The 22,573-nt window shown below is 40.7% G+C and overlaps 1 protein-coding gene across 1 annotated transcript in view; it reads right to left on the reverse strand.

Annotated features, from left to right (window-relative positions):
- tfg (trafficking from ER to golgi regulator) overlaps positions 1-19,733 on the reverse strand; it is a 46,111-nt gene extending 26,378 nt beyond the window's left edge. The window contains exons 1-3 of the mRNA XM_084309432.1: positions 19,608-19,733; positions 15,973-16,192; positions 13,401-13,484 (exon numbers count right to left, since the gene is read on the reverse strand). Coding sequence (XP_084165558.1) covers positions 13,401-13,484; positions 15,973-16,156 — 268 coding nt within the window. The 5' untranslated portion in view covers positions 16,157-16,192; positions 19,608-19,733. The remainder of the gene's footprint in view (positions 1-13,400; positions 13,485-15,972; positions 16,193-19,607) is intronic.
- Between the last annotated feature and the right edge of the window lie 2,840 nt (positions 19,734-22,573).

Genomic DNA, 22,573 nt, shown 5'->3' on the forward strand with positions numbered 1-22,573 from the left:
CATGTTGTAAATGTCTTGGAGAGTGGGAAGCCCCCCTCCAATAGTGCGCTCGGCTGAACGGGCCACTCTCTGTAGTCTGCTACGGTCTTGTGTGGTGCTATTCCCAAACCAGGAGGTGATATTGCCAGTCAGGATGCTGTCTATTGTACATGAGTAGAAGTTCTTAAGGATCTTCTGACTGACTTGGAACTTCTTTAGGCGCCTGAGGAAGTAGAGGCGTTGTGTATGCATGTGAATGAATGTTGGTGGTGGTCGGAGGGGCCGTAGGCGTTGATTATTCGCCACGCTTCCGTGAGTCTGCCTCAGGGCAGCTCTGGCTGCAATTGTAGCTTACCACCACCGGTATGACTGTGTATGAACGAATAATGGACTCTGTGAAGCGCTCTGGGTCAGTGAAGAGCGCTATATAAATCCAAGTCATTATTATTATTATTATTATTCTTCACAACACTGTCAATGTGTGTGGTCCATGTCAAGTCCTCGGATATGTGGGCTCTGAGGTACTTAAAAACTGTTCACTCTCTCAACCGGTGCCCCGTCGATGCTGAGGGGGCTGTAGTCCCTGACCCCCGACCTCCTAAAGTCCACAATCATCTCCTTTGTTTTGCTGACGTTCAGGGAGAGGCTGTTCTCTTGGCACCATCCCGCCAGGACCTTGACCTCTTCCAGGTAGGCCCTCTCGTCGTTTGCAGAGATCAGGCCCACCACTACTGTGTCGTCAGCAAATTTGTTGATTGTGTTGTTCCGCTGAGCCACACAGTCATGTGTGTACAGGGAGTAGAGGAGGGGACTCAGAACACAGCCCTGGGGGGGCCCTATGTTGAGGGTGATGGATGAGGAGGTGCAGTTGCCTGCTCTCATATTCTGATACTCAATAAAGATAAGAAAGATTTAAATTAAATTGAAATTGAGCCAACTAATGCATTAGGCAATTAATTGAATACAACAAGCTAGTCAAGATGAGAAGCTCGTTCAGCCACAGACTCATTCCCCCCCGACACTCAACTAACCGCCTCGGACAGTCCTTCATACCAGCGGCCATCAGGCTCCACAACAGTGGGCAGCGACTAGCAGCCTCCAGGCTCCACAACAGGGGGCAGCGACTGCTACCAGACATTGACCTGGGACTTATAGGAACCCAAGGAGGACAACCTACACTACCTTAGGCTTACTGCACCTTATGTGGATACTGTGATACTGCGATACTGTGAATAATGTATATTTCAGTGGATACTGTGATACTGTGAATAATGTATACTCAGTAGATAGTAAATTATAACACTACCTTATGCAAATTCCAATACAGTGTTGGAGCCAGCTGTGTTTGTTGACCGACTCAGTTGCAAGCTAAATAGCCAATCTAAACAATCAAACGCAATAAAGATAATAACGTTGCTTGTGCAAGACCATCTTCACTAGGACACGCTCTCTCTTGCTCTCTCCCTCTCTCATGGCTGAGCGCTCCCTGCCCACACTGATTCACTCTCAAAAAACGTTTATGATTAAACGTTTAAAATACCGGTACTTCGTTTTCAAGTGTTATGTGTGAAAGGCCAATGTAAGTCAACCTGATGCTTACTCTGGGAGCTACTCGCATTGCACAGCCTGCTCTTGTGATCGACTACCAGTGTCAAAAATGTGTAATAAGAGTGGAGATTCAGACCTGCAAATATCTATAATGTTATCTCCATCTTGGCTTGACGTATCAAAGCACAAACACACACACACACACGGCAACATTAGGCCTAAAAGAAAAAGAAAAAAATTCCGGTTGCTGACCGACACTGCCGATTTAGGTGCGACCCAATTTAGTTTAAAATAAAATTTAATATATATATATTTTTTTTTACAATAAAGTTTCATAGAAATCTGTCAAACCTTTAGTATTATGGATATTAAACATGCTGGCAGAGTACATACATCCATGTTGTTGTGATCATTTTAATTAAATAAAGAAATTCCCTATCCATAGTCGCCGTGGGAAAGAATAAAATATAAAATTAAATAAAATAAATTCCCTACCTACTATCCATGGCGGCCTTAACTGACAACCAACAGGAAACAAACAATATTTTCTTTTATGCCTTATAATGTTATTAACATTGTTAGAAGCCCATATAAATCATTAACGGTAGATCCCTGTTGGTATTGTTATTGCTAGCTTTTATAATTCTATTAAAGTAAATAATTATCATCTAATCCAATTTATCAAATCAATTACTTACTAAGTAGATCCGGAATTTCTCCAAGGGGACCAATAAAGGAATATCTTATATTATCTCATCTCAGCTGATAAGAGTTGTGCCCTTCCTGATGACTTGTCGCACAGAACTTGTAAGTCGCTTTCTCTGCTCTGTCTCTCTGTTCCGTCCTCTCTGCTCAGTCTCTCTGCTCAGTCTCTCTGCTCTGTCTCTCTGCTCTGTCTCTCTGCTCTGTCTCTCTGCTCTGTTCTGTCTCTGCTCTGTCTCTCTGCTCTGTCTCTCTGCTCTGTTCTGTCTCTGCTCTGTCTCTCTGCTCTGTCTCTCTGCTCTGTCTCTCTGCTCTGTCTCTCTGCTCTGTCTCTCTGCTCAGTCTCTCTGCTCAGTCTCTCTGCTCAGTCTCTCTGCTCAGTCTCTCTGCTCAGTCTCTCTGCTCAGTCTCTCTGCTCAGTCTCTCTGCTCAGTCTCTGCTCAGTCTCTCTGCTCAGTCTCTCTGCTCAGTCTCTGTTCCGTCTCTGCTCTGTCTCTCTGCTCTGTCTCTCTGCTCTGTCTCTCTGCTCTGTCTCTGTTCCGTCTCTGTTCCGTCTCTGCTCCGTCTCTCTGCTCTGTCTCTGTCTCTCTGCTCTGTCTCTCTGCTCTGTCTCTCTGCTCTGTCTCTGCTCCGTCTCTGCTCCGTCTCTCTCTCTGTCTCTCTGCTCTGTCTCTCTGCTCTGTCTCTCTGCTCTGTTTCTCTGTTTACTATCATTATCTGCAATGCACTCTGGCTATGCCACATGCACTTCTCAGGCAGGCTGCCATAATTACTTTTAGCTGCCTTTGTCCACTTCAACTAGAGTCAGGTTCAGAGTGTGAAGAGCTCCCAGTACAGGATGAGGCTTTGGATGAGACGGGGGAAATTGCCCCATTGGGCATTTCTTGCAATATTCCAGATTGAAGTTGAGTGTGTGAGATTGAGCAGAGAGACTGAGTGGAGAGACGGAACAGAGACAGAGCAGAGACCGAGCGGAGACGGAGCAGAGAGACAGAGCAGAGAGACAGAGCAGAGAGACAGAGCAGAGAGACAGAGCAGAGAGACAGAGCAGAGAGACAGAGCAGAGAGACAGAGCAGAGAGACAGAGCAGAGAGACAGAGCAGAGAGACAGAGCAGAGAGACAGAGCAGAGAGACAGAGCAGAGAGACAGAGCAGAGACAGAGCAGAGACTGAGCAGAGAGACAGAGCAGAGAGACGGAACAGAGAGACGGAACAGAGAGACAGAGCAGAGAGACGGAACAGAGAGACAGAGCAGAGAGACGGAGCAGAGAGACAGAGCAGAGAGACAGAGCAGAGAGACAGAGCAGAGAGACAGAGCAGAGACAGAGCAGAGACTGAGCAGAGAGACAGAGCAGAGAGACTGAGCAGAGAGACGGAACAGAGAGACGGAACAGAGAGACAGAGCAGAGAGACGGAGCAGAGAGACAGAGCAGAGAGACAGAGCAGAGAGACAGAGCAGAGAGACGGAACAGAGACGGAACAGAGAGACAGAGCAGAGAGACGGAACAGAGAGACAGAGCAGAGATGGAACAGAGCAGAGAGACAGAGCAGAGAGACTGAGCAGAGAGACTGAGCAGTGAGACAGAGCAGAGACAGAGCAGAGAGACAGAGCAGAGACGGAACAGAGACAGAACAGAGAGACTGAGCAGAGAGACAGAGCAGAGAGACTGAGCTGCAGCGAGACAGAGCAGAGAGACAGAGCAGAGAGACTGAGCAGAGAGACTGAGCAGTGAGACAGAGCAGAGACAGAGCAGAGAGACAGAGCAGAGACGGAACAGAGACAGAACAGAGAGACTGAGCAGAGAGACAGAGCAGAGAGACTGAGCTGCAGCGAGACAGAGCAGAGAGACTGAGCAGCGAGACAGAGCAGAGAGACTGAGCAGAGAGACAGAACAGAGAGACTGAGCAGAGAGACAGAGCAGAGAGACTGAGCAGAGAGACTGAGGGGTCAGCAGGGCACTGGATTAAGACAGGCACAAATCTCAATCCAGGAATACCAGGTTCCACGTGAGATCACGGTCACGGCCACGACACGAGCCACCACTGTGGGAATCCTCACTAAACACTCTCAGGATGGAGAATGATAGAAAAAATAAAAAGGCAATTGTCTTTCACTGTGCCTTTATTTCTTGCTGCTCCCCAGCTAATAATAGGAATGGTGGAGGCCACAGTGGACTCATTGGGAGCAGAGCACAGGAAATGATGTCATGGATTATGCTGCCATCAGAGATTATGGTGTATATGGAACAGTGTGTGTGTGTGTGTGTGTGTGTGTGTGTGTGTGTGTGTGTGTGTGTGTGTGTGTGTGTGTGTGTGTGTGTGTGTGTGTGTGTGTATAGCATAACTGACATTAGGGGTGGGAATCACCAGAGGCCTCACGATACTATCACGATACTTGAGTCACGATACGATAGTATTGCGATACTAAAAGTATTGCGATATGCTGAGTATTGCGATATATTGCGATTTATTACCTTTTTTCAACTGCAAAGTAAAACTTTGTCAACATGTTTTATCTAATAAAATAAAGTTCAGTCTATTCATCTCACTTCAATAATTTTTATTGCAGAACATGGTATTTTCTAGGGGTGGGAATCGCCAGAGACCTCGCGATACAATACTATCGCGATACTTGAGCCGCGATACGATAGTATCGCGATACTTGATATATCGCGAATATTGCGATTTTTTATTTTTATTTTGATCACATTTATTATTTTTTTAACTGCAAAGTAAAACTGTCAACATGTTTTATCTAATAAAATAAAGTTCAGTCTGTTCATCTCACTTCAATCATTTTTATTGCAGAACATGGTATTTTCTCAAGCAGACAGATGTAAACACTAATCTGTGTTGCATGTACCTGACAAACTGAACTGTTTGTATTATAGTCATATTCCAACCTAACTGAATGTGTGTGTGTGTGGACTACTGTACTATTACAGGTATTGAAATGAACAATGCAACTTCCTTGTACAAAAAAAAAAAAAAAAAATCTTTAAAGAATTTTTTTTTATGAATAATTAAATATAGATACTTGGCGTCCCTGTATCGATACAGTATCGCCACGCAAAGTATCGCGATACTACTACGTATCGATTTTTTCCCCCACCCCTAACTGACATGCAAACCCATTAAAAGACACAGGTTGATACAAAGCACACGGCCACCGAGGTGTTAGGCCTAAAATTACTCTATGCAGCTTGAGTTACTATGACAACACTGTTTTCAACAACACAGCCTTAGGCAATACAGTGGAATGCCACTGACGAAGGAAACAAGGCCACCACTTTGGGGCCATCCCTCCAGGTTCTCTGGGACTGACAAATGTCATTTGCCTATTATGATAATCCCGTAATGAATATACACGAGTGGGTGGTTTGTGTGCAGCCCTCAGGGACAGGGCAGGACGGGACCCGACACAGAGATAAAGCAAAGTGGAAGAACCAGTACAGTACAGCTCTGCACAAACAAGAGCATAGACGGCGCTGAGGCTCCAACCCATACCAGTCAGATGAGAGTGGAGAGAAGAGAACTGTAAGGGTAGGGCAAGTGTCCGGGCTGCGTGAATATCAAAGGCAACCAACTTGTGTTCGGCTTTTCTCTGATTGGCCGCGACCCCCCCGCCCCGCCCCGATATGTTTATTAATATAAATAAACACCTCTGTCTGAACTGGTTCGACCAGCGCTTCTGCCGCGTCTCTCAGCGGATAAGGGCGTGTGCTAGGGCGGTCACGTGGCCGTGTGGCCAATCAGAGAAACGCTGAACGAAAAGCTGAACACAAGTTGGTTGCCTTTAATATCCACGCGTCCGGGCTTGAATCTTGTTAAAACACAAGACTACACTGCCCTCCAGTGGTCACTTGCTGTACATTACTCTTCTATTAAAAAGTGTTAAGAGTTAACTAGATTAGTTGAGCTGTACCCGGATGACACTTCGGTCACTTACACACCTATACTAGTTCGGTAGACTTGGTGCAATTCTGGGGTGAAGTTGTAATATTGTTGATTTTTTTTTTTATTTGGTTCAGTTAGCCTTCACACTGCACAAAAGCACACCAAACTTTCTAAACAAAGCCATGTGATCACTAGGGTTGGGTACCTTTAACATTTGAACTGATACCGGCACCTGTGAATCGATACCGGTACCCAACGGTACCTTCTTTCTGTACTTTAGTCTCTAAAAATGTAATCTACCTACAGTACCTCAGTTGTGAAAAAGAAAATCCAAACTTCAAATAACCACACTTTCGACCGTTTTCGGCTTGCCATTGCCCCGACTGCTTTGTTGTTGAATCAAGTCAAATCCTAGGTAAGTGTATATTGTGCGTGTGAACGTTGATGTAAAAAAAATAAAAATAAAAATTTAAAAAATATATATAAATAAAACGTTTTTTTTTTTTTTTACAGTACCGAAATGTGGCACAGACAATCCGGATCTCACGTGAATCGGTACTCTGTAGTACCGACGTGATTCGGTAGGTACCTTTAAAAGTACCTACGTAATTTGGTACCCATCCCTAGTGATCATCACACAGGTCAGCCTTTTATTGGACATCATTTTGAATCCCATAACTGATTTGTCTGATTTGTGGAGACTTTAACATTGATCTCTTAAAGCAATCTAATCACTGCACGTCAGATTTTGTGGATGCTCTATATGGCAGAGGGTTCTACCCACTGATCACAAAACCCAGTAGAGTAACCTCAACTTGTGCTACATTAATTGACAATATTTTTATAAACACTTTGGAGAACAATATTAAAAGCGGACTTGTGATAAATGATATTAGTGACCACTTACCTATATTTGTAATATATGACTGTCAAATTAAGACAAAGAAGGAAGAAAACTCCCTTAGATACACAAGGGTAAGAACTGATGACACAATAGCCAAGTTCAGGAATGATCTGGTTAATGAGGAGTGGAAAGGGGTTTATGTGGAAGAAGTAAATGCTGCAAATGAGGCATTTTTGGACATTTACTTGTCGCTGTATGAAGAACACTGTCCAATGGTAGTACGGAAGCAAAAATGTAATTATAAAATAAAACCCTGGATGACAAAGGGCTTACAAAATGCAAGTAAAAAGAAAAACAAACTCTATAGAGATTTTATCAAATTAAGAACAAAAAAGGCTGAAAATCAATATAAAGCTTACAAAAATAAATTAACTACTATAATTAGAAATGCAAAGAAAGAACACTATAATAATGTCTTAAAGGAAAATATAAATAATATCAAAGAAACTTGGAAGATTTTACGAAATGTCATTGGAAGCAAAGCTGTATCTGCAGATTTACCCAATTACTTCATTAATGACAACAATACGGTTATTAAAAACGTGAATGAAGTGGTAAATGAATTTAATTCATTTTTTGTAAATGTAGGCCCAAACCTTGCTAAGAATATCCAAAGTCATAATGAAGGGAAAGCAAATAAAGACTGGACAGGGGAAAGTAAAGTGTTGCAGTCTATGTTTCTAGGACATGCGAGTGAAAGACAAATTATAGAAATAGCATTAAATTCAAAAAATAAGACATCAACTGACAGTGATGGAATTGACATGATAATTGTGAAGAAGACCATTGATTGTATAATTAACCCCCTGTGTCATATTTTTAATCTTTCCTTTCAAACAGGCACCTTTCCAGACAGAATGAAAATAGCAAAGGTTATTCCTCTATTTAAATCTGGGGACAAACACAGCTTTACCAACTACAGACCAGTGTCTTTGCTTTCACAATTTTCCAAGATTCTTGAAAAAGTGTTTGCTCATAAATTAGATAGTTTTATTGAAAAGAATAACCTGCTGAGTGAGAGTCAGTATGGATTCAGGGCAAATCGATCAACAGCCTTAGCCTTAATGAATATATATGAAGAAATAACCATAGCAGTAGATGAGAGGAATTACACAATAGGGGTGTTTATTGACTTAAAAAAAGCATTTGATACGATAGATCACATTTTAATTTCTAAATTACAAACATACGGTGTGAGAGGGGTGGCGATGAACTGGTTAAGTAGCTATCTTGAAAATAGACAACAATATGTACAACTCTCTGGTTACACATCTGAATGTATGAATATTGAATGTGGTGTCCCTCAAGGTTCGGTCCTGGGGCCCAAACTTTTTATTTTATATATTAATGATATATGTGAAGTGTCAAACATATTGCAATTTGTTTTATTTGCTGACGATACAAATTTCTTCAGTTCAGGAAAATACCTTAAAAAATTTGCAGATGACATTGTAAATGAAATGTGTAAACTTAAGATATGGTTTGATAACAATAAGCTATCCCTAAATTTGGAAAAAACGAAATTTATGATATTTACTAATCGAAAGAAGGACAATGTGGCATTATGTATTGACGGAGTTAATATTGAAAGAGTATCTTGAGTTAAAAATTTTGGGTGTTATGTTGGATGAGAAATTGACATGGAAGCCACATATAATGTACATAAAAAATAAGGTAGCCAAGAGTGTTTTTGTTTTGAACAAGGCAAAGAATGTGCTTGATTATAATTCTATGCGAATATTATATTGTTCACTCATCCTACCATATTTGAGTTACTGTGTGGAAGTGTGGGGTAACACGTATGAAAGCAACATAAAGCCATTATTTATATTACAGAAGAGAGCAGTAAGAATAGTTCACAATGTAGATTCAAGAGAACATACCAACGAATTATTTATTAAATCCAGACTATTGAAACTTAAAGAGTTAGCTGAAATACAGACTTTATTAGTTTTGTTTAGAGCAAAATGCAGAGTATTACCAGCAAATATACAGAGGTTGTTCGTTCCCTGTCCAGATGACAGCAGAAGGAAATTAAATTTTAAACACCAATTTGCACGAACAACCTTAAAACAAAGGTGCACCTCAGTTATAGGTATCAAACTATGGAACTCTTTGCAGAACGATGAAAAGAGTTCCAATAATATATTTCACTTCAAAAGGTTGTGCAAAGAAAAGATACATAGACAGTATAGCACAGTTTAGTATAATATTGCAGTTTAGCGTGTCAGGATGACGTAGCATAGAGTTGTAGTGTAGGCCAGTATGAGTATAGTAATATAGTATATAGCAGCGTAACATAGAATAATAATATATTAAAATATTGTATAATACTGTACCAATATGGTGTAGAATAAATAGTATGATTTAGTTATATTATAATAAAATAGAAATTAGATAGTATATAGAAGTATAATACATTATATAAGTGTGTGTGTGTGGGGGTGTGTGTGTGTGTGTGGGGGTGTGTGTGTGTGTAAATGAATTAACCTAAATATGTAGTTTGACTGATAGATAGACAAAATGCGTTTATTTATGTTGATTTAATTTGGTTGTGTTGATGTTAAATTTTTATAAATTTTTTTGCAAAATGGGTATATTCTGTTCAGTGATGTCGGTAACGCGTTACTAAGTAACGCGTTATTGTAATCTGATTACTTTCCCCCGAAAATAGTAATCTAACGCGTTAATCTTTAAAAGCCAGTAATCTGATTGCAGTTACTTGTCCAAGTGGCTGTGCATTACTATTTCGTTACTATCTCATCATAAATTCATAATGCAGGCGGAATGCAGTATTTTATTTCGTTTTCGACAGTCAAAAATACATTTTGAGCTGTTTTTCTTTTGGGAGTGACGTAGTGTGGCAGTGAAAGGGTTACACAAGAATGTGTCCCGCGGGCCGCGGCGTGACTGGACACTCTGTCTGTGAGTGACTCTGCTTTGGTCCAATCACATTCCCCATCCACAGTCTGCGAATCAGAGGCAGAGTAGGGCGGGTCTTCACAGCACGTCATGTGACATATGCGCCAATCGTGTGACAGCAGGGCTCCGTCGTCGGAGAATTCCACCCCAAAACGCTTGGCAAAATTAAAAGTGAGTTTCTGTTCAGACTTCCATCCCGAAACGCTCGTCAGTCACTACTTCACGTTCATATGCGGAGGAAACAAAATACTGTCTACCGCTAAAAACAGCACATCCAATTGCATTGAAAGCATCTGGAATCACAACACTAGCCGACGCTTCGACTAGTAGGTACATGAGGACTCGGAGGCCAGCCAAACAGCAAAAGAGAGAGATTGTTTCTTTCCCTTTTGATTAATGTATATTTGATGGTGGCAGAGCAAAAGCTCTTATTTGCCAGATTTACAGTTAATTTACATGTTAAAGAGAGACTGATTGTATGTTTATAGAGAGACATTTATAAAAACAATTTAATAGTTACAGTTGATATAATTGAATAGTTCAGCCTGCATTTGTTAGATGTGAATGGATACACTGATTTTGTAAAACCACTGGCTGGCTGCTCTAATGCTGTGAGCATCATAGACTGTTGCTTTACCATACTTGATGGTACAGAAGCTGAAGCACTAGTTTAACAATTTACATTATGTGCAGAGAAACAAGTTAAAAACAATTTATGCACTTTCAATAAAGCGTTTAAAAAAAACGGTTGGGGGAACGACGACGACTTCGTAACCTAGTTACTTTCAAAGTAACTAAGTTACTCTGATAATCAAGTAATCAGTAAAGTAACTTGGATTACTTTTTAAAGGAGTAATCAATAATCAGTAATCGGATTACTTTTACAAGTAATCTGTGGCATCACTGATTCTGTTTGGTTTTACACAATATGTCTATCGGTGTGTTGTACGTGTGTAGGGGCAGGTATATATAAGATTTTTTCTTCTTCCTGTTCCTTTCGGCCATGGTATTTTTTGTGAATTATATGAATATGTACTGTTGGACTGTGGTAATTCCATGTACGAATAAATAAAAATGATGATGATGATGAATATACACGAGTGGGTGGTTTGTGTGCAGCCCTCAGGGACAGGGCAGGACGGGACCCGACACAGAGATAAAGCAAAGTGGAAGAACCAGTACAGTACAGCTCTGCACAAACAAGAGCATAGACGGCGCTGAGGCTCCAACCCATACCAGTCAGATGAGAGTGGAGAGAAGAGAACTGTAAGGGTAGGGCAAGTGTCCGGGCTGGTGTTCAGCTTGTGTTCAGCTGCGGTAGCAGTGGAGCGCTGCTGACTGATTATTATGTTTCGCGTTTTTAACAACCAACTACCAGATTCACTCGTCACTGTACATCAATTTTTTAGATGAATGATTGTGGATATAATATAGAACATCAGTGTTTCTAGTAGATATGTTTATTAATATAAATAAACACCTGTCTGAACTGGTTCGACCAGCGCTTCTGCCGCGTCTCTCAGCGGATAAGGGCGTGTGCTAGGGCGGTCACGTGGCCAATCAGAGAAACGCTGAACGAAAAGCTGAACACAAGTTGGTTGCCTTTAATATCCACGCGTCCGGGCTTGAATCTTGTTAAAACACAAGACTACACTGCCCTCCAGTGGTCACTTGCTGTACATTACTCTTCTATTAAAAAGTGTTAAGAGTTAACTAGATTAGTTGAGCTGTACCCGGATGACACTTCGGTCACTTACACACCTATACTAGTTCGGTAGACTTGGTGCAATTCTGGGGTGAAGTTGTAATATTGTTGATTTTTTTTTTAATTTGGTTCAGTTAGCCTTCACACTGCACAAAAGCACACCAAACTTTCTAAACAAAGCCATGTGATCACTAGGGTTGGGTACCTTTCACATTTGAACCGATACCGGTACCTGTGAATCGATACCAGTACCCAACGGTACATTCTTTCTGTACTTTAGTCTCTAAAAATGTAATCTACCTACAGTACCTCAGTTGTGAAAAAGAAAATCCAAACTTCAAATAACCACACTTTCGACCGTTTTCGGCTTGCCATTGCCCCGACTGCTTTGTTGTTGAATCAAGTCAAATCCTAGGTAAGTGTATATTGTGCGTGTGAACGTTGATGTAAAAAGAATGTAAAAAAAAAAAAAAAAATGTTAAAAAATATATATAAATAAAACTTTTTTTTTTTACAGTACCGAAATGTGGCACAGACGATCCGGATCTCACGTGAATCGGTACTCAGTAGTACCGATGTGATTCGGTAGGTACCTTTAAAAGTACCTACGTAATTTGGTACCCATCCCTAGTGATCATCACACAGGTCAGCCTTTTATTGGACATCATTTTGAATCCCATAACTGTCAACATTATGCTGTGAAAAAGGGGCTTGAAACTTGCAGGAATATTTCTTTCATTTTGGTAAGTTTTGTCCTCATTCCTGATTGCCCACAGACACTGAGGAGATGTACGTTCACTCTGGGAATAATTAAACAGTGTATGAAGGGGATAGGACGTTTTCTAAATAGAATCTGGCAACGCATACAGTATCCCATACAGAGCCTGATGTCATTCATGTCACTATACGACTTAATTAAAAACGCTTTTGGTAAACGGTTATATAACCTGACGCGCCAGATGGTCTGTCGTTACACAGAATGTCGTGATCTCCCGAATCCAGCCGCATCGCACGATGAGAGATTATATATGTGGACAAAAGAATTATGTGCTCTCCACATTGGCTTCCACAAATGTTATAAAATACTGCATGCTTTCCAAGTCACTGTCAGTAATTACTTATGCACCACTGTCTACGTCTGTCTTTTATGCAATAAAAATCTAAAGCGTGGGCCATATTTTGTCAACATGGGAAAGAAATGGAACAACAACAGACAGGCCACTGGTAGTGCAGGGTAAAGATAAATGGTAAATGGTGCATTTATATAGTTTATCCAAAGCGTTTTACAATTCTGTTCCTCACATTCACCCATTCACTCACACACCGATGGCGGAGGCAACCATGCAAGGTGCCAACCTGCACATCGGGAACACTTAGGGGTTAAGTGCCTTGCTCAAGGACACTTCCGACACGCTGATCGGCAGGAGCGAGAATCGAACTGGGAACCTTCCGACTACCAGACGACTGCTCTACCTCCTGAGCCACTGTCGCCCTGGTAGCGCAGGGTTGATCAAGTAGAACACCGTGACTCGACGACACCTTCTAATGGCAGGTGGTCATAAGAAGTTTTGAAAAATGTAAATAAAATACTTATTGCAGCTTTAAGCCATTTTAAGCATTTCGCTTAGCTTGGAACACCCCAACCACCAAGCACAGAATAGAAAAACATTTTGATAATGAACATGCTTGCATGGAGCAAATCTTACGAGGCAGCGAATACGTCGGAGAGGTTTGATAACTTACCGAACAAAGTGAGTTTGAGTATTCTACTGCACTGGATGGCGAAGGAGAGGTCAGAGCTATCGAAGATAGTGATGAGGTCGTCATCTGTGGGAGGAGAGAGCAGAGGAGCAGAGTGAATAGTGAACCACCAAGACCACCAGGATTAACCCGTTAAACTCCCCTGAACCCTGTAGTAGGGGTATATTGACTGTGTGTTGTTGACGGGCAGATTCTTTGGGTTAAACGATTATTCAGAAGTTGTCTTGTGTGGAAAAACTACCACAGAAAATCGGCTGACGATCACGGGAGAAACCTTGCCTTGACCCCTTCTTCTCCTTCCCTTCCTGCTTTTGTCACATTCAGCAGTTTTCAGCGATTTATCAATGTAAATGTATTTAAGTAACTCACGAGACGGTGGAAGGGCCTACATAGAAACTGTCTTAACCTCCCACCTACTTCATGAGCCCTGGAACGCATTTGTTGCAAGGTTCTCCTCTGGAATGTCTAACATGGTGGCACTCAGCCCTGGAGAATGGCTTCTGGCTTCCCCTCCACCCTAGTGCCAAACCTCCAGAGAGTCACCCAACCCGGCGAGTGACTCAGCACACTGTCCCAGAGCGCTTTACCCGTTTATATTTACATTTAGCTGAAGCTTTTACATTTAGTCTACGCTTTTATCCAAAGCGTACAGAATGGGGGACCCTGATGGAAACAAGACGAAAGTCTCTCAGGTCTGCATCCTCTTAACAATTGTATGTATTGAGCTGTACTGTACTGTACCCATTCTGCAATCTGTTAATAAACTTTTCAATCAATCAATCAATCAACAGAGTTCTGTGAACTCTGCAGGAAGTCAGCAGGAAGGGTACAACTTTCAGCTGAGTAACAATGTTCGTCAAACAGTGTTGAAACTTAGGTGCTGCCGTGTTGAGTGCATAGTAGTCGATTAATCTTCCTCATCTATATTACTACTAATATTATTAATTGATTAATTAGAATACGTCACTTTTATCCAAAGCAACTTACAAGTTCTGTACAACAAGTCAGCAGGAAGGGTACAACGTTGGCAGCTAAGGGTCAGTAAGATTGTCCGTCAAACTGTGTAGAACTTGAGTGCTACAGTCTTGAGTGCATGGTAGTGTAGACATATTAGCATACTCGCCCAGGCAATCGGGCAACTGTTATTGTTGAACCCTGACTTTTATTTATTTTTAACCTGGTGGTGCTGAGAGACGGTCATGGCAGTGCAGCACCACGGACACATTCTGTGGGGAGAACCCTGCGTTATACCTGAAGAAGCCTCCTGCGGGAGGTGAAGCGCTGCTGGTCTTTGTTGTGGGAACATAAAGCACAGGAGCTGCTATATATTGTGTGAGGTAATTAGAGATGCATGCGATCCACTTTTCTAAGTTCAGATACCCGATAGATATAGATATCTAGTGATATGGATACCGAACAGATACTAGAGATTTGTTTTCTTGAATAATATAATAACAATGATATATTTGATATATATATCTAATATTATTATTATTATTATTATTATTATTATTATTATTATTATTATTATTATTATTATTATTATTATTATTATTATTATTATTATTATTATTATTATCATCTGTAAGTTTACATGAAGCTAAACACACAGCAAAAATATACAAAAAATGCATTACATTTAAATGTATTCAAAAGCTATTTATTTGAACTAGCCTACAGTTAACCTTAACTTACAGTTTGGTTATTATTTGAACTGTAGGTTAAGTAGGCTTCAAATACAAACTGTCATACTGTATGCCTCCATAGTGCTGAGTAAGGCTGGATTAGCCTACTTACTCCTGGAAGCCTTAAATCACTATAAAGGTCTCATCTAAAAAATATAAAAACCTCTATACCTCTATATTCTCTGCATTTATTGCACTTTTATACTTTTTTGTTCAAGATAAACTGACCTGAGGACCTTTATTTTGAAATTGTTTGACCGGAAGTCCAATGATTCTGCTGCTTGACACTCCCCAACTGAGCCACGAGCCAGGGGGAGAGGGAGAGGGAGGGAGAGAGAGAGAGAGAAAGAGAGCACACACACACACGCGCATATCTCTCCCTCCCGGCGATGAACGAGCAGTGAGCGTGATATATACGGTATGATAAAGGAAACAGGGGTTTATTTGCAAGTCGCACTGGTGCTAGTAGTTGGTGCTAGTAATTTTTAGTAGCACTATCTCATAAATGATGGCAAAATGTGACTAAAATGGATCGGTGTAGTCATGGCCAATATCCGATACGTGAATTACATCATATCGAAACACGATACAGATATTAGGCTCGATCAGATCCCGTCTCTAGCGGTAATCTCCTCCTTACTCTAAACACCCTCTTCTCGCCTTTGAATCGGTTTAAGGGGGAAAGTCAAGGGGAAATTAAGTTAAGCAGCAGTTGAAAGGATTGAGTGGCCTAATCCGCCCGACTACTTCACAATGACTTATCGCCTGCGCTCCTCATGGCCGATATAAGCCCCCCCCCCCCCCCCCCACCCGGTAATCATGTGGATTTGCTTTGGCCCTTCATCTGGGCTCCTTCCGTCTCAGCGTACCCTCGTCTTTGTATTTGATGGTGACCTCGTCGTTGCTCTGCAGCTTGCCCCGGAACACGCGCTGCATCATCAGCACCAGCTCGTCGTAGGTGATGTCTTCATTGTGGATGGGGATGCGCCTGATGTCATCGCCCAGCTGAGCTTTGATGATCAGCTTCCCACTCAGGTCCAGCTGGCCGTTCATGGTGCTGTCCGACTCCGCCCTCTTCTGATCCCACCGCTGGTGGAGGAAACAAATATATTCTTCATATTAAACATTTTAAAAAGCATCCAGGACCAATAACTACAGTAGTATGCACCCACACACACATGCACAATCACAAACAATAACATGCATACGGCAGAGCAAGAGACTTTCTTTTTGCTGGACCCAGAGGGTCATCGGACTGATCGACTGACTGACTGGTGGCTGACTCCCCTTGTTCAAACACACATGAGTGGGTTTCGTGGCCGGGTCCAGCTTAACTTAGACACATTACATTTTACATTTAGTCATTTAGCTGAACGCTTTCATCCAAAGAGACTTACAAGTTATGTATAATTTAACAAGTCAGTAGGAAGGGTACAACTCTGGCAGCTAAGGGTAAGTAAGATTGTCTGTCACACAGTGTTGAACTTGAGTGTTACAATCTTGAGTGCATAGTAGTATAGACATTATTAGCATAGTAAGTACTAGGTAGTAGTATATAGGCAAGGTAGATTGCTTAGTAGCAAAGTGCATAATAGTCAAAAAAATAAACCTTTTTCTTCTTTTCAGATATTGATTGATATCATCTGATTCGTGTGACCAGTTAGCTGACATAGCTTAGCTCGCCTCTTATTGATGGCATGACAGACATTTTCCTCATAGGCCTTTTCTGTCATTTTAACCTTCCTAGGCTCCGACATTTGGGGTGGCTTCTGTGGTGCTCATTGACTTTCTTAGCTTGGTGAGCATCAATTTTCCCAATGGATAGAAGTGGCCTATATGGCGCCTACCAGTTCATTCTCCTCATTACTCAAGTAGTTCATGTCGATTCCTTTTTCCTCTTGGAACAGAGTTGTCTTACTAATATGAGGGCCGACGGTCCACTCTACTGATTAAAGTTGCTTACTCGTGAGTAGTACGTTCATTGATAAAGAAAATAAATGTCCACAGCCGCTCCGGTGTAAAACAAAGATATCCAAATGGTTTATTTCTCTTCCACAGCGAAGTCTTTCTTTACAGAAGTGATCCTAAAGCTATTTTCCTAAACTAAAACTTGTTTGGCTGTTTACTGCCACGAAATATTCACGTCACTACTACGTGAATAAGAAAACTGTATTTTCCCAGTCTCCAAATTCACCGCCGACTCGACACATGACAAAATTCCTCCACACCTGAAAGCCGGCTCTTTCCACAGCAAAACGGTAGGCAAGGCACCCTGGTCTAGAAATGCAGGCTTCAATCTATGTTGTTTAGTCTATCTGTTCAGTACTGCTCAGCACCGTTTCAAGATGCACAATGAGCTCAATGTTCTAGAATGTATTGTGTTCTATTATGACAAATAAGACGGTTCAATGACTTTATCTAAATCAAATCAATATTCCTAATGCCGTTTCAATGTAAGGTTATAAAAATAAACATATAAACATTCATATAATACAATAACCTAAATATACAGCTAAGCCCCATTGTATTCTGAAATGTAGACTTTAACAGTGTAGGCAACTAAGCCAATAGAAATAAGGTATAACTCATGAGTGCTTTGGCTCCTATACTTGTTCTATGTGAAGCTTCTGCTGTGGTTTAATACAAAGGCCGTTGCTTTATTACTAGTATTATTCTCAAAGTAAGCCAACAGACTCACTACTAGCTTGCTTTTGTAGAGTAAAGCTTCCCAAACAACCTGCTAGGGGACACAGCATTCCCTGTATGAATGCTCTGCATAACAATCATTCTTTAACCACCAGGCAAGTTGACTTAAGAATGAACACATTCTTATTAACAGGGACTAGCTGCAAGAGAAAGAGACGTTATGCAAATATAGAGACACAACGCCCTTAGAGGGATCGTAGCCTTGTACTGTTGTGGTTTAGTGCTGACTTGACTTGTAAGTCGCTTTGGATAAAAGCGTCAGCTAAATTACAAAATGTAAATGTAGTGCCTTGCACAATGCAGGAGTTGCCTCCCGCATGTAAACAAGACAAACGTCTTTCTCTGGTCTGCATCCCCTTAACAAGTGTGTGTATTGAGCCTTACTGTATTGTACCCATTCTGCAATCTGTTAAATAAAGTTTTCATTCATTCGCCTATTTCTAAGCAAGGTCAGAGGCCCTTGGCCTTGTGTTGGTAAGCTCAACATCTTCAACTGTTACCTGCCAAATGCAAGACTGATTTACAGTAATGACAACGTTGACTTGCCCTATTACTACAATTATCACAATACCATGCAGTTGTAATCAGCTTCCAAAGTCTAAGGTGCAGATATGACTAGTAGATGAGTTGGCTAAGGTCAGTGTCTGTGGCCTGCTTTTATCGATTTTCTCTCAGACTTTGGCCAAAGCACACACTTGTTTGATAAAGCATCAGCCAGGGTTATATATACGCATTGGGTTGATCTGTGATGGCATCAAAACCATCAACCCCATTCGATAAATGAACGAGGGTTACTACTATGTGTTGAGTGGATCTTTGATTAACAGTAACGCTATCATTCTGATCAAGGTGGGGGAAGAATAGTAATGACTCACACACTACTAGATCAAGTAAAAGGCATTCAGCATCGAAATTTGACATGTACTGTAGTCAAGTTAGCCTGTCATGTGTTATGGCTATTTAACTCTTCTCTCTCGAGTACGTCCTAGTTCAACATTAGCTGTTGGCAACATTTCAATCCGATTGTGATCCCATACAACTGGGCTGGCTGCACCAGCACTACTTTGTCAGATGAATAATTGGCTGGATGCTAAGGATTGTGTGGCTACACACAGTATAGCTAACGTTGACATTTAGCAGGAAGCGAGGACCAAAAACAGATTGCTATACACAGCAAAGCTACTCTTCTCAACAGAATGCGGAACATGTAGCTGGGCAGTAAAGGCAACGCAATCGTAAATAATAACACATAAGGTTAAATATATAAATGCCATGTCATCGGGCTGTCAATAGGTTTGCTCTCGTTAGCAGCCACAGGGAAGGAGGAAGGCCATTTTCCTGTGTCACTTCTAAGACCAGGGACCAGTTATGCCAAATAAAGAGCAACAATGTAGGCGACCATTGTATTGATGGATATCGACTTCCTGCTAAATAATCCTCCAAAATGTCACTTTTATGGCAACCGGCCGGTGTCACCTATTATTATTAATAATAACGTCGTTAGCTCACCTAGTAGGTTGTTGTTACTTTTGTTCTTCACACAGTTAGTTACACCTGAGCCTAGCGAAGTGACCAGCTCGTTAACTTAAATGTGGCCGACTTTGCCTCCCAATAAAACAAATAATACAACAGTCACAGGTTTGGACCAAGCTAACACTATTAGCTGCGTACGTAGCTAACAGGCTAGCAGGTAACGTTAGCTACAGTTGTCCACACAGCAGTCATATAACATACTGCCGTTTGGCTGTGGCTGAATTATACTCTGCTATAATCATATAATCTCAGCAGTTCCCCTCACCTGAACCAGACTTGTTAACCAGGCTGTATTTCAGAGGTTTCCTCAGGACCGTGGTGTAATAATGTAAATGTTAGCTGCTGATTCAGAGCATCAGGAAGTGCTGCTCCGCCTGCTGTCAACGTCAACCAGTACGTGGCACACAGAGACGCGCGCGCAGCCGCAGATCATTTTGAATAAATTAACAATATTAAATTAACTAAACTTTACAAAAAAATAAATAAACCAGTAACCAATAATAACACAAGTCTTTATTTTGTCTTACAATCATGTTTTCATAGAGTAACGATGGCCAGTGAGCTACTTTAGACTGTATCAAGACAAGGGCAAAAGAAAGAAAAAACGACATAAGGCAATAAATTATTCACTTTATTTTTATTTTGTATGAATGGTAGTTTTATCAAAAACAAACAAACAAACAGCAAAGGATATTTAACTGAGTATGACAACCAATGAAGAAATGAGAGGTAAGCGTATAACGACACAGGAGGCAAAATCAGCATATTGCAAAGGCAAATCTACTTCCTTTAAATGGGTCAATGCCCAAATTATGAATTCCAATGTTATTTCCATGGCTTTGGAAAGTTCAGTAAATATTTTCAAACATGAGCTACAGTACTCTCTCTCCCAAAGCCTGCAACCAGAGAAATGTAATTAAAACTTGTGATGCCATCAGGTATAATATCTGGAGCTGCTGATAAATCATGTCAAGAATATTTGTTTGAGTTTTTCTATCCAAATGAGCTTAATTCTATAGCAGTGTTCTCAGTTCTGAAACATAAAATGTACCCGTATAATCAGAACATTCCACCAGGTGCTCTCAGTGTCATATAACATCCTTCCCAAGTTTGAGTTTTAGCCCTCTAGGTTTTGGATTGGAGAGTTGTTCGTTTTCTCGAATATATTTTGTACGGTCTTAGCTGGTCTGAAATAACAAGTATGGATTCATAAATTGGCTGTAGTTCCCCTTTAACACACAAAGTAGCCATTGTAAAGCCACATGTTATCTGTTGGAACACAACATGCCTTTTAATGTTGTACTTGTCACTGCAATTTAGCTTAAAATTATCAACAAATCATGGCAATATTCATTCATTTTTTCCCCCGAAATGAGAATGACACTCGTCACCTATCACTCTTTAAGTCTTTATCTAAAAGAGAAAGACAAACACTGTCACCTATCACTCTTTATCTAATAGAGATAGACAAACTCAGTCACCTATTTGACTCTGTATATAATAGAGAAAGACAAATTGTGTCACATATTAAGATAAATATCTAATAGAGAAAGACAAACTGTCACCCATCAAGACTCTTTATCTAATAGAAAAATACAAACTCAGTCACAGTAGGTTGGAAGTGTTCCCATTTAAAGGACAATACATTGTTTTTTACATGTGGGTCCCTAGTCATTACCTTCATACAAAACTTATGCCAGGCATTATTTTCCATAATTTCTTTACCATTACTGAAATATTTGGTACCTATTTTGTCCTACTACAGTTCAAGTGCATCCAAAGATGTGTATTCAACACATGAACTAAAATATGAGGTGTATTTACAGTATTTTCCTGAAAAGATGCTGTTTCAGATCCTGTATATCACAATGGCAAAACCTTTCAGAAAAGTAGTGACATAAGAGGATAGCATGTCATTTTAGTTAAATGTGGTGATTTCCATGGGTTCATTTTCGTGGAGATATATTTTCAGATACACTGGGCAATAGCAATGGCAAACTATAGCAATGGCAAATCGGGAAAAGATAGTTACCAAACGGTAGAATATTATGAAAACGAATGCGAGACATCAATTCCGTATCGAGGCAAGAATGTATTGTCAGTATTGTCCATGAAGGTAACCAACTATCTTTGTGCTGAACTGCAGATCACGTTTCTTGGCACCACTCAACTGCATCACTCCCCCCGTGAAAAACAAATAAATAAAGACAAACTCTCTCCGACTGCCCCTGTTGAAATTCAAATTATTCACCCAAAGAATCCCTCATACCGCTCAAGCTTAAAGGATAACTCCACTATTTTGGGAAATTAGCTTATTTAACATCTTCCCTGGAGTTAGACAAGAAGATACATACCTTTTTTGTCTCTGTGCGTGCATTTTTTTTTTAGATTTATCTTTTTTTATTGGAAGAATTAGTACATATTTATACATTTCAGTTATCAAAATTATACAACTTCCATTTCCTTCCTCATTCCTATCCCCTAATCCCACCCTTCCCACCCAGTGAGGGCGACGACAAACATACATGAAAAAAAAAAAAAAAAAAAAAAAAAAGGAAAAAAAGATATAAATAAAAAATAGACATTTAAATAATTAAACAAAAGTACAGATGTGGCAGACAAAGCTACGCAAAAGAAAAATGAAGTCAAATTAAAATAAAACAAAGATAAAACAGATATTTTTATATATACATACCGTAATAATAATATATAATATAAGTGTTACTCTCCATTTTAGTAGCGTAATTTCCAGATGGTAAAACAAATAAAATGGAGAGTAAATTTAACACCCTTAGCAGACCACCACAATGTGCGTGCATTTTAGCTTTGGGAATAGACGCTCCGTTAGCATAGCTTAGCTTCATCACTGGAAGTGAGGCAGGACAGTAGCCTTACAGTGCCTTACAGTGTATTGCAAGGTCTGACATTGACCAAACTTGATATGCATGACCTTGGTGAGCTCTAGGTCAACTCCTGCAAAGGGGGTCAATGTCAGACTTTGCAATCAAAAGTTAGGGGGCTAATAACCCTTGCCATAATTTCAGTGCGCCCCCTAACTTTTGATTGCAAGGTCTGACATTGACCCCCTTTTCAGGAGTTGACCTAGAGCCCACCAAGGTCATGCATATCAAATTTGGTCAATGTAAGACCTTGCAATACACTGTAAGGCACTGTAAGGCTACTGTCCTGCCTCACTTCCAGTGATGAAGCTAAGCTATGCTAACGGAGCGT

This window comes from Notolepis coatsorum (assembly GCF_963971535.1).
Source record: "Notolepis coatsorum genome assembly, chromosome: 3".
Taxonomy (NCBI): domain Eukaryota; kingdom Metazoa; phylum Chordata; class Actinopteri; order Aulopiformes; family Paralepididae; genus Notolepis; species Notolepis coatsorum.